Source organism: Anser anser, assembly GCF_964211835.1.
Source record: "Anser anser genome assembly, chromosome: 2".
Classification (NCBI taxonomy): domain Eukaryota; kingdom Metazoa; phylum Chordata; class Aves; order Anseriformes; family Anatidae; genus Anser; species Anser anser.
The window spans coordinates 22,886,751-22,900,283 of record NC_139721.1 but is presented as its reverse complement, the minus strand read 5'-3'; the positions used below and the strand labels follow the sequence as shown (position 1 = coordinate 22,900,283).

At 35.3% G+C, this 13,533-nt stretch overlaps 1 protein-coding gene across 10 annotated transcripts in view; it reads left to right on the top strand.

Annotated features, from left to right (window-relative positions):
- The window catches only part of VPS13B (vacuolar protein sorting 13 homolog B), a 478,347-nt gene that overhangs the window by 44,871 nt on the left and 419,943 nt on the right, over positions 1-13,533 (top strand). For 6 of the 10 annotated variants that reach the window (XM_083824119.1, XM_083824120.1, XM_083824114.1 and 3 more), the window contains 4 exons: positions 1,009-1,132; positions 6,701-6,868; positions 7,902-8,083; positions 11,311-11,485. In XM_083824119.1, coding sequence (XP_083680245.1) covers positions 1,009-1,132; positions 6,701-6,868; positions 7,902-8,083; positions 11,311-11,485 — 649 coding nt within the window. The remainder of the gene's footprint in view (positions 1-1,008; positions 1,133-6,700; positions 6,869-7,901; positions 8,084-11,310; positions 11,486-13,533) is intronic. The other 4 variants (XM_083824116.1, XM_083824118.1, XM_083824115.1 and 1 more) reach the window with 1 other exon arrangement.

Genomic DNA, 13,533 nt, shown 5'->3' with positions numbered 1-13,533 from the left:
ATAAAAAGCCACTATAGCTGTATGCTTTTTAGTGTTTAGAGGATTTAGGAATATTACAGCTTCATACTGTGGTGCTTTACATCTGTTGCCTGAACCCTTTTTTTGTGAAGACCCTCTAAGATAATAGTAGTACCCAGAGAGTACCCCACTAATTTCCTGTAGGAGGCTGCATCTGTTGAAGAGAGAATTCAGGTTGCGTCAAAAGTAAGGAATTGCTTCTTTCCTGAGCTGCTCTCCTAATATGCGTACAGGAATATTCACATTACTTTTCTTGGGTTTCCTGCCTTTGAGTTTTATAATTAAACTGTCATTCTGGAATGCAGTGGCAATACTAGTGGGGTATTTCAAACCTAAGTTCAGCTCATTAGGATTTTCTTGTCTGCAAAATTCATTGTGTAAGGCATATTTCTTATTCTCTGATTACAAGCAATATTTCCTGCTGCTGAACTCCAGAGAGTAAATAAGCTAAATAAGCTATATGAAAGCTCAAGATGAGCAGTTGCTTCATTTATCTTTTCTGGGGCCACGCTTACTATTTTACAAGTCTGCAAAAATATTTTGCATTGTGAAACAGCTTCAATTAGTTGTATTAGGAAAGGCATGACTCTGACATCTTGTGTGAGGTTTTTTCATGAGCAGGCACATAAGCTCATAAAACGAGGTAGTGTTTCTCATTTCAGGGCTCTGGCTTTGTTTGAAGGAGTGTTTCAGCAGAAATGCAGCTAGATGTACTTTGTTCAAGTGAAATTAATAGTTAAATAATGGAGTATTATTATTATTATTATTAAATTTAATAGAAGTATTAATTATAAATTATTTTTTATGTTTTTAATAAACATAAATGTTCTGTAATCATTTCTGTAGTTAGATGGATGTACAGGATGTACTGAGGGAAAAGTACGACCAGAAGTTTAATATACCAAATATTTACTGGGTTGGTTTTCCCACATTTATTTTATTTATTTTTCTTCTTTGTTTGATTGACTCAATTGCTTTCTTCTCCTCTAGCAGGAAGACCATGAAAGTTGTGGTTCTAGTTCAACAAACCGCAGTACTACGGAAAGCATGAAATCAGCAGTAAAACCACGACGAGTTCAGCAGTCTGCTTCTCCTGACCCTGATTTACCTCCAGGTAGGCCATAATATTTCAGAAGCTCAACTTTGCCTGAGTGATGATAGAACATCTAAATTTTATTCTGGTGGCCAGAACATGTAAGTTATTTTCATACCTCTGTCGAATGATTTTACCTTTTAGTAGTTCTGTCTGTCTGAAAATCATACAGCAGTGAAGAATAGAATGCTTGAATATTATACAATAGTAGAACTGAAGTGCAATAAAACTTGGTTAATCCTTGCATCTTTCCCTTCCATTTTGTTGTATCCTTAAATTTACATAACCTCTTTGTATGTAAGCAGGGTTAGGTTAGTGTGAGAACCATCCTGTAGAGGTAGTGTGTTAGATTTTAGCCTCTGCTGCTCTGGTTCTTCTGTTTCAGATCACTCTGTTTTCTATTGCTCATTAACTGCTCAGTGTTTCACATTAAATTCTTTTCCCACATGTTTTCAGATCCTTAAAACACTTTTAAAGGTAAGGTTTTCTCTTTGAGAGTAGTAATTCTGACAGATGTTGCTTATTTAGTCCTCTGTCTACTTGTAGAGATGTTGATTTTTCTGACATGGAATTTGTCTCAGTTGAACTTGGAAATATTTGTATGATACAAAAATGCCTGAAGAACTATGTTATCTGATTATTTTTGTCTCAGTTTGCACAGAAATTTCATGTATGAGGTTTAGTTTTGTGCAGAAAAATGAAACTTGAGAGCACTGGAATGAATTGCAGTTTGCCTTCTGAGGGCATGTAATTTTAGATGGGTTAAAGACATGACAGTTTTGTGTTATTTTTTTCTGTCTTTTTAACTGTTCAAGTTTATACGTGCCTTAGCTTGAATCAAAAAAGAACATTAAAGTTCAGTGTGTGGAATATTATGTACTCATATCGTCTTCCTTTGGAATGGGTCCTTGTAGAGCCAGAGCTGGAGGCTCTTGGAGCTCCAAGATCCAATAACCTCCAGTGACTCGTAGCAGCTACCATGTTCTACCATGGACAGCGCTTTGGCTCTTGCAGCACGTTGGAGTTTGGATCTTGGGGTCTCACCTGTGAACAACAGGAGGCAAAGACATGCCAAAGTATTGGAAGCCTTTTAGGATGGCTTTAGGATTTGGTTTGAGTTTGTTTCCATGAGTGTCATCTGTGGGCTTCCCAGAAAGGTCTAGTCTTAGGGAGTGAAAGGCTGGAGGCCTGCGTATTGTGATGTTGACATCTGATAAAGTTGAATATTCCAAAAGATGTGTTTCTACGTGTCCAAATTCAACATGGACGTTGAGAATTGGTTTGCATGTCGTCTTTTATAAATATATTGTGCTTCTCAATGATTACTGTGCTCATACTGTGACACAATATCTTCATTGATGATCTGGATGAGGGGATCGAGTGCACCCTCAGTAAATTTGCAGACGACACCAAGTTAGGTGCGTGTGTCGATCTGCTCGAGGGTAGGAAGGCTCTGCAGGAGGATCTGGATAGGCTGGAGTGATGGGCTGAGGTCAACTGTATGAGGTTCAACAAGGCCAAGTGCTGGGTCCTGCACCTGGGCCACAACAACCCCAAGCAGAGCTACAGGCTGGGAGATGAGTGGTTGGAAAGCTGCCTGGCAGAGAAGGACCTGGGAGTACTGGTTGATAGGCAGCTGAATATGAGCCAGCAGTGTGCTCAGGTGGCCAAGAAGGCCAACAGCATCCTGGCTTGTATATGGCCTGCATGGCCAGCAGGTCTAGGGAGGTGATTGTCCCCCTGTACTCGGCTCTGGTGAGGCCGCACCTCGAGTACTGTGTTCAGTTTTGGGCCCCTCACTACAAGAAGGACATGGACGTGCTCGAGAGAGTCCAGAGAAGGGCAACGAAGCTGGTGAGGGGTCTGGAGAACAAGTCTTACGAGGAGCGGCTGAGGGAGCTGGGCTTGTTCAGCCTGGAGAAGAGGAGGCTCAGGGGCGACCTTATCTGCCCAGGGAGGTGGTTGAGTCACCATCCCTGGAGGTCTTTAAAGGACGTTTAGATGTAGAGCTTAGTGATATGGTTTAGTGGAGGACTTGTTAGTGTTAGGTCAGAGGTTGGACTAGGTGATCTTGGAGGTCTCTTCCAACCTAGATGATTCTGTGATTCTGTGATATATAAGGTATTTGCAATACTGTAGCAGATTACAAGGTCTGGTGACAACTTCTTATGTTACTATTTGATAGGTTCTGTAGGTGTTCTTTGTGCTTCTTTGAACCTGTAGTGCACTATCACCTCCTTCATTGGGATCACATTGCATTATCAACTGCATACAGTATGTAGGTAGTGAATCCTAATGAAGCAGAGAGCATTAGGGAAAAGCTTACCTTATTGGTTGGGCTTGAAGTTACTTTCCATGCAGCTACATTCCCTAAATACATTTTTTTTTTTTTTAATGTATAAATAACACTTTATTTAATCACAAATCCTATGTGGTAAGTGGCCTAGATTAGGAGTAGAGACTTCCTTACAAGAAGGTTTAATTCTCTGTGCTACAGCTTTAATTTGTACATCTTGTATTTTAGTAAGATTTGCTTTAGTCTTTGGAAGATAGAGGTATCAAACTACTGCTGTAATTTTTTGTCATTACTTTTGTCAAAGATTTGTGTGTCCTTTAGTTCTGCTGTGTCTTTGCAGGATGGAGCTAGGCAGAACTCATCAAAAAATCTAGCTTTGGTAACAACAGAGCACTGCTAGACATAGGGGAGGAGCCTGATGATACCAATTCTGTTGAATCAATAGACTACTCTGAGCTGTAGTGCTATGATATTCTTTGGTGTTGGAGCCGAACCTGCAGACAGAGTTCTTACTGCACAATGCAGTCTACTGAGTTCTGGAGAATATGGAAAAAGCATCTGCGTGGATTTTGTGGTGAACCTCAGGAGAGGACTTACCCCTATGGACTGTTTGGTATTTTTGGTCACTTCATTGTGGAATATCTGAACTTTCGTGGCAAGGATAGTCATCGTGTTAGGTTTAAAAATTACAGAAATAAGAATCAACCCCCACCTGTTTTCTCCCACTTATGTTTTCAAACAATAACCTTTTCATTTTACACATGAAGTTGCCAGTGTTTTTTAACTTTGTTTTGAATGCTAAAAAATACAGTTAAAATTGATTTTCTTGAAAGACTGATCCTCGTTCATAAGAATCTGCTTGTAGTATATTTGAAGCTTAAAATTAATTCGAAAGATGGTACCTGCATCATACTTTTGACAGTGTGCTGCACCACTAGTTTGGAAACTTTGCAGAAGAATGTAATGAAGGTTTTATCAAATTCCTGACCCCTATTTCATTTGGGAGATAGAATTCTGTTCCCTCTTTTTGTGCATCCAGGCAAAAAGACATGTTGATGAAAGCTCATGGTTTGGATGTTAGGTTAGTCCTTGTTGCTGCTCTGTTCTGTCCTGAAAAAATGTTGGAATCTACCCACAGAATCTACTTATAGAATGCTCTATTTTTTGTTTTTGCTGCTGTGATACTGAGTTTGTAATGTTTCTGTATTTCAGAGCAGCAAATCGTAAATTAGGATGACTTTGAAAGTTTCTGGAAAGCAAAATACTGAAAAAACAACAGCAACAAAAATTTGGTTCTGTGGAAAGACAGCTTCAGTTTCTTCAATGGAATTAGTAGCTTGCTCCAAAATAATTGTTACTGTTTATGATTTTGTAGTTTCCAATTATAAAGTCTGCATAATATCTCCACCCTGCACTTAAAAAAAAACAACTAAATGATTTGTGCCAGCATCTATTAATAGACAAGCCAGTTCACACCACTCTGGTGAGGAAAATGGTCTCTTATGTACTTTATTCATATATGAATGGAAATTAAAATCATACCCTTAAGTATTAAAATAATACAGCAGGTTTATTGAATTCCTATAATCTAAAAGTATGCATTACCGTCTTGTCAGCGAGAAAATTCTGAAAAACAAATTACTCTATGTATTCCTTTCCAGTAGTTTTTTAGATTGATGCACCAAAAAGCTTAATGCAGTCACATTTCTAACATAATCTGTTGGAATTTTTGACTTTTGCTGGGTTTCTGGTTTTCCTGTTTGTGTAGACAATGCTCTAAAACATTTTCCACATTTTGTTTCAATACAATTACAATGCTATTAAGATGACAGGAGAAGTTAATGTTATTTCTGCGCTGTTAAAGCTAACCTTACTCAAAGGGTAACTTATGCTCAAGAATAGCATAAAATGAAGCAATCTGAGTTATGATAAGAAATGTGATACATGTTTTACAATTAAGATTATAACATTGAAATACTTTCTAAATGTACAACTGTGCTTAATCAGAATCCAAATATTCTACTAGTGATATCTGAAAGCATGTCTTGCACTTAATAAAGGAGGTGGTTGGAGGCTTTGAATGCTGTAAAAGAAAAACTACTGATGTCAAGTGTGTAAACTTGCAGTTGCGGGACTGATGAAAATCACTGTGGTAAAATATACTCTAAGATGAAAACTAATATTTAAATGTGAAACTATGAATAGCTGGAAAAAAGCGGAGTAGAATGTAATTAGCAGCCTGAGTCTGCTCCTACTGATCATGTGATGTTTTGATGTTCATTTTAAGTTTATGTGAATGAAAATTCTAGACACAAATGAGTCTTATTTAATGCACGTTTCAGAAAGCTCTCCTTTAAACCTGTGGATTTATACCTGTACAGATTTTAACTGATTTTTTTAGCATATATTAAATCTATTTTTAGATAGAGTATGTGAGTAATGTTATAATTTTTCAAATGTAGAAATTTTAAGACTTATTTCTTTTCCAGTGCAAGGTAGTTAGCTCCATAGTTAAATTCATTATACAGAAAAGACATGAATATGGGCAGCATTTAATTTCTTTACCATATTGTTAAAATATGAGTGTTTACTGCATATTGGGAATTCACAGAAGAGATTATTTTTCCAGTCACATTATATCTGAAAAAATCTAAATGGATTTCATCCCAGTAGGCTTCAGTGCAGGTGCTTACTATTTTGGTTGTTGACAGAAACTGATTTTCTTATATCTCACAGGGTTCTTATTGAGCATGATGTGGATATATTAGCTCATGGAATGAAAAAATGCTAGGAATATTAATATTTGGTTAACTTTTTTAAAAAAAATAGTTGAGAGTGAAAATAGTTATAATGGATGCATATTTGGAAAGTTCCATAGCGACTGTGGTGTTCATCTTTTCAATCCTATCTCTAAATAACTTTCAATTAAAAATTGCCATTAGAATTCTTGGTCTACAGTAATCCAGAGTTTTTTATTATCTTTGATGTAATTTGAAAGCTAATTCTTGACACCAAAAATAGTCTCTTATGCTGTAATAGATTTTTAGTATTTACAATTTTCCCTTTTTAGTTTCTCTGCTCTATTTCCAAGGGTCTCATTGACTTAACTGCCCTGAATGCCCAAAGAGTTTTGAGTCGTGTGATTTTTGGATAAATAAAGGGCAATGATACTTGATTTGATATTTTAGTCTTCAATTATAAAGGAATACAACTTGGAAATAATCGCTTCAGAAATAAATAGATTTGATATCGTGTCTTCCTTACAACTGCTTAATATTTGTTTTGTTTTATAGGTTATGTTCAGAGTTTGATTAGGCGTGTTGTAAACAATGTCAACATTGTGATCAACAATCTCATATTAAAATATGTGGAGGATGATATTGTTCTCTCAGTCAATATAACTTCTGCAGAATGCTATACAGTGGATGAGTTTTGGGATCGAGCATTTATGGACATCTCTGGTAGGTAGATATTTTTTGGCTTTGTGTATCGGTGATAGTCAAATTTATATTAAAAATTTTAAGTCTAATACAAATGTCTTTTTGTGTCAGAAATAAGATGTGAAAATAGGCAGAAGTTACCTTACTAATATTTTTTTAAATAAAGGATGGAGGAATTGTAATGATATAGATTGATTCTTAAGGCATACTTATATGATTACAGATAATTATACAACACATTCTGAAGCCCTCCTTGCTCATACTTGCTATCCTTCTGTGATTGCATTTTATTTTGTACTTGCCACTGACGGTGAGTGCTTATGCAATCTGTTTCTATGAATAAACAGTACCATCTTAACGTGTTGCAATTGTTCATGTTATATTAAAATTCTCTAAATAGGCTAGGTAGAGGTGTAGTAAACTGCGCTGCACTGTAGTGACGATGGCATAACAGTTGTAAGACATGTTTCATTTCATATTTTCAGGAAAAAAAAATTCATCTTGGTTTTCAATGGCCTGATGTCTCAGTCTTTAAATTACCAGTATTCACAGTAGTTCTCCAAGTCTAGTTGTTCTTACTGATGTCTGATAGAGGTGAAATTTGAGCATGGAGTATTTCAGGATCACACAGAATATCCCTGCTAGACCAGGGAATTTCAGTAATGGTTTCCCGAGGGGCAAAATATACAAGATTTTTTTTGGGGAAAATAATGAGGATAATATTAATTGGTATTATGTTTGCACATAATGCACTACTCCTATTTTATATACATAACTATTGTATAGGGAATGGATGAAAATTTCAATTTTTTTTTTGATTAGCTGTAACTAATTTGTCCGCACTTTTAAAGTATGCAGCTGAAAAACATTCTTTGTGATGTGTATTAAATTGTGCTCTTTAATCACATAAGCAAGTGCTTTGCTGATGGTTTAAGTAATGACCATGCAACTATCTTGTATTGTTTTCTTCTAGTTAAGAACATGTATATATGTTATTTTTCTGATCCAATATACTTTTTAACCTATATATATATGTACTTTCTTCTTTTTAAAGCCACTGATCTGGTATTGAGAAAGATGATCAACTTTTCTGACTGCACAGTATGTCTTGATAAAAGAAATGCTAGTGGTAAAATTGAATTTTACCAGGAACCTCTGCTGTACAAATGTTCCTTCAGGACTCGTCTGCACTTTACTTATGATAACCTCAACTCCAAAATGCCATCTATTATTAAAGTAGGTATCCCCAAGTCTTTCATTTGTGTTCATGTGTGAACGATTTTGAGGTTTTTCAAAATATACTTTGAAATTTCAAGTAAGATGAAAAGCCAATGCTGTCTTCCTGTTAAAAGAATTTTTTTGTGTTTGATTCATGTGATGCAATTAGTCTCTTACAGCATGTAAGGAAGTAAAGCTATTTAATCTTTTGTATTTTTCCTAAAGCTTTAAAAATGAAATCATCATAATTGTAAGGAAGAAATATATGTCCCCGACAATCTGTTGAAGAAAAAATACTGTATGGTATAAGGTGTCTGCAATATGGTGGAAATGATTTTTTGCTTATGTTACTGTTTCAAGTGTAGCCCAAAGTCTCATACATAGCAAGAAGTGTGAATGTATTGATACTATTTAGTGAATTACAAGAAAAGAATTAGCAAGCCAAATCCAACTCTTATTGGGCAGGGGTGCAGTATCACCTGTGGGTGTCTGACCCTGTGACATGTTTACATTTTGAACTGCAAAAGCCAAATGCTGAGTTGGTAGATAGACTAAACTACCTTTCACTTGTACATTTGGATTTCTGCTGTTACTAAGTTAAAGATGTGAAATGTTCTTTTCCCCTCTCTTCCCAGTCAGATATGGCAAAAGTCATATGAGTATTTACCCAGATAAGAATTCTAACAAAATGGATATTTGCACACTGTTAGTCTGGTAGTATGTATGTTGGCAGATTTTTTTTCTATATGCTGATCTTAAATTAATAAAGTGTGCAAAGACTTATTCTACATATTTTGGAATTTTTCTTTTTTTGATTCAGTAATTAGTAACAATTCTGGATCTATCCCTTTTTTTAGTTTTGTAATTAAAAACGTGTATATTCAGTGATATTAAGACTCTTAACCACATGCCTTGTGATTTCAGAATCTATATGAACGCCAGTGATAATGAGGAATCATATGACTGCCTAGAGTTTACCACTTACGGTCGTTATGCTCTGTGGTGACAGTATGATTACTGTATATAGACAGCAAATCTTAATGTTAAAAAGCCCGATTAAAAAAAAAAATAGTGAAATAGTTCTGTAAATTTTGGAGAAGTTATACCTAGCTCAAGTCCTATATGCCAAATTTTAACGCAGAGCAAAAATTTATAGCCAAATTACAAGTTTCCAGCAGCAGACCGTATAGTGGAAATGGTGACACAGCCTTCCATATAATTTAAAATGGTACTGTTGTTATAAAAATGATTATTATTATAGTATGACTTTAGTGGATACTGGACTAAAATAAAACATACTAGGGTGCACTGAGGTAACAGTGACTCAATTAAATTTATATTAAACTCTTCTGCTTAACTTGGTGATTGTTTATTGCCTCTGCCCTTTCTTTAGGCACATTTCATTTTTTTCAAAAATTTTATGCTTTTTTTTCCTATACACACTCTTTGATTTTTTTGGTGATGTTACACATAATTTAGTTACCTTTTTCTTTTTTCATCTATTTTTTTCCTTGTTTATTCTTTCTCTTTTTTCTTGAATGTTTAAACATAAAATATTTTTTAATGATGGTGTTCAGAAATGTACTCAATTAAATCTAATTTAATGATGGTAGATCACAGATGAATAATTATGTTTCAAAGTATAATGGTCCAAGGGTAAGGGTCCAAGGGTAAGGATGCTTTAACTTAAATATTTTACAGTATTTCACTGCTATAAAATTATGCCACAGTTAGCTCTATAAACCTGTTGACCCTAACAAATTTCACATTTGGTAACTTAATGATTTGTTGTATGCGTGGAGGTTGTATTCTGTGAATTTAAAAAGTTTGTCTTTGAAATATTTGAATATTGAATAGACATAGCTGTATTTCTTACACAAGTTAAGTAAAAGAAGCCGCTGTCGGTAAGTTTAGGTACTTAATTAATGAGATTAATTCCAGGGCATTTAAAGCCTTTGAAGTTTGTGCTGCACGTGACGTGACCATGGCTTCAGCGCACCCAAAGGTGACGTTCCTGGAACGTCAGCAGCTTGTATTATTGTTGTTACCCAGCTAAGGACAAAAGTCAGCAGAACCCAATCATTTTCTCCAGATCTGTGGAGATTTTGTAATGAAAACTTCCGTATTCTGTGTTGTTCACTTGGTAAAAGCAAATCTTTTTTTCAGCATTCAGTGAAAGTTTACAAGGCTTCCATGTTCATAATAGCTTATATTCTTTTGGTTTTGTTGTAGGGAGTATTGTTACAACCTTTGTAATACTGTAACATTTTGGCCAAACTCATCTTAGTGACTTTAGTTTAATCATAAAATATCCCAAGTTGGAAGGGACTCACAAGGATCATTGAGTCCAGCTCCTGGGAACAGTTCTAAAGTAGTTTTCTGCTGGTTTTATGAATTTTGTTGAGATGAGTGAACTTAGAGGCAGATGAGGAGGCTCTACATTAAGGGCAGAGCTGATATGTAGCTACTGGACCTGGAGATAACAAATACGCCTAATGTTACAGAAAATAGCATTATTAACATAATTTTATTACATGGAGCTCCTATGTGAAATAAAGGTAAGTTTCTTATCAAGTCTAAGTTTTTATTTTTGTAGCATGAACACATAGTCATAACGCTATTTTGAAGTATTAAATAAAATAACTAAAAGAGTATTGAAAGAAGGATAAATTTTCATCCTAGTAATTCCAATCTTTTTAAAACTCTTTCATTTAGAGAGTTCTGCTTAATGGCATGTTTGGAACTGGAATATCCAGAGAAGCTGGTTTGCCACATTTCACTTGGAATGAATGCTTCCACCGCTCCCCTGACATTACTTGTCCACCTGCAGCAATGTCGGGAGAGGGAAATAATCAAAATGAAGGAATTTGTATATGAAAACCAGTATATTTAGGTTTCCTTTAGAATGCAGAGATTTTTAAGAATTCTTCATGAAAATAGAAGTTTAATCAGAACCACTTACGTGACTGCTTTAGAAAATTCTTTAGCAACAACTGAAAAACAAAAAACACAACTATGTGAAACATTTTACATTTGATTTTTTTAACATAAAAATTTCTTGAGTGGCAACCTGAAGAGTTTTTGACAGTCACCATTTGCAGCCCTTTGCCTTGTATTGTATTGCAGGTTTTGTTTTTTAGAAATTATAGTGCACATAGAAAATGGATGAGTCATATATTTTAAAAGAGGATTTAATGTGGACACTACTTTGTTTTTAATTTTTTTTGTTTTCTTTCATGTTATAGATTCACACGTTAGTTGAAAGTTTGAAACTTTCAATCTCTGATCAGCAGCTTCCTATGTTTATACGTATCATGCAGCTTGGGATTGCTCTTTATTATGGAGAAATAGGCAACTTCAAAGATGGGGAAGGTGAAGATTCGGTATGCCACACTAAGGATATGTTGGGAAACATCACAGGTAAATATAATTTTTATTTGTTGAAAAAAGTGTTAAAACCAGTATTTTCTTTTGCTTTTTGCAAATATGAGTAACCGAGACCTAGCCATTGCAAAGTAACTTGGCAGTCTGTAATTTGATACAGTTAGTTCATTGTGCTGGTTACGTATATAATGAATATCTTTTTCATGTTATGTTCTGAAACATCTTCATATGGACCTCACAAAACTGAGGCTAAACTTAGATAAAGACATCTCTGTAGTTGTGACATGGTAGGGTAGTGTGAATTTATCTATCACTGTACAGTGCAACAAGATACTTGTCCTTAGGTAATTTTGATTTTCTTTTATTTTGTCTGGGTAGTTCAGGTGTGGCTGCTGCCAGTTTCAAAGTGATGTGCTTTTTACCTTTCTTCGAAACTTTTTATTGAGAACTGATACATCATCATTTGTTCTAAAGAGCAAAAACTTTGCAGTGTTTTCAGTAGTTCCAATATACTTTAAAATCATCTAGTCTCCTGCTTTTTATTTTTATGTAACGTGTGTTCCCTTTTGGTGATACTTTATGGTCATTTACTGTGATGTGATCTTCTGAAAAAGGAGGGGTGAATTTTCTTTGCATGTGGCTAGTGTCTTGAGGAGACATTTTGCATATCAATCCAAGGTTGAATTTGTGTCTGGGGGAGTTGGATGCAGTATTTAGCACAGAGGCAAAAGTACTGCATGATGACTTCTGGAAAATTCTTGGAATTGTATGTGAAGGAGATGCATCAGCATTAAGCTATGTTTATAGTATTAGAGTAGTTAGAGACCTTCAGTGTAAAACATTAATAGATTTTGTTCTGTTTAAGAAATATATAATTTCAATTTCCATTTTTTTGATCCTGTATTGCTGTCTTCTCTGACTTCAGAAAAATAATATCGTATTGGAAAGATTACAGCAGTGGAATTTGTTTTTCACAGAAAAATAGCATTTAATGTTGGTTGGCACAGATAACCATTTCACTCTCATGCCGGATGTAGAATTCTCTGTCATGCTGCCACTATGTGGAACAGAGCAAATAAATAAGACGTCTGTAAATAGTTCTCCTGTATTTTCTTTAAAGATCAAATACTTTTCTGTACTCAAAACTATTTGCCTTACAAGAAATGTGGAGTTTGTTACACCATGTGATTAGAAGTACTTAATTATTAACATTCTGAAAATATTGAATTAATTTTCTCCTGAGACTTTAAAAAGCATGGTTTCTAGAAGAATCCTTAGTGTGCATTTCAAGAACTCTTTGCATCTAACCAATGTTTTAATTGTAATGTTGGCAGAGAAAGGGTGAAGAGCTGTTCTCTGTGGTGTTGCATTACCCTTGCTTTCAGACAGAGGGTTGTATCTGTACTGTGGGTGTCTTTCTTTCATTCCCATCAAAGTTCAGCCACCTTTAACCCTTCATGCTATAGCTAATTGTGATGTGTTTAGTGTTGCTTGAATTTTGTAGCTGGATTCCTGGAGCTACTAAGGTGAGTAGGACCATTTGAATGTAGGAGGGTGATAGAGGATAGAGAAATCCTGTGAATCAATGAACAGCTGGGATTGGTAGGCAGTGGGTTTCAGATGAAAAGGTCCAAGGACTGGAGAGGGAGATTAGCTGGGTAATGAGAAGATTGGACAGAACATGTGTGTATGGAAGAGGCTGCAAGTGGATAGGAGAGAGACGGAGGTTTTGTTTGTTTGGCTTCTTTTGGTTAGTGTGTGAGATGGGTGGTAAAACAGAAATACAGCTTAAGAGAAGACTGAGGTTAAAACAAAAGGCATCTGCCTACAAACACTTCGTGTTTTCTGCATCTGGAATGGAACTCAAGATTCTTATGTCCAAATATGAGTAAATTCTTTGACAAAGTGTCTCTTGTCATCCTCCTTTCTAATGTATGTCCTCAAGAAGGTTAAATTGCAATTGCTGTCTGTAAATCTTATGTGGTTTTTCTGAACAACTGTGAATGTGATTTTTTTTAGTTTTTCATAAAATAGCTATCTAAAAAAGGAATGATGTGTAATTTCATACTGATGTATGCAGTTGT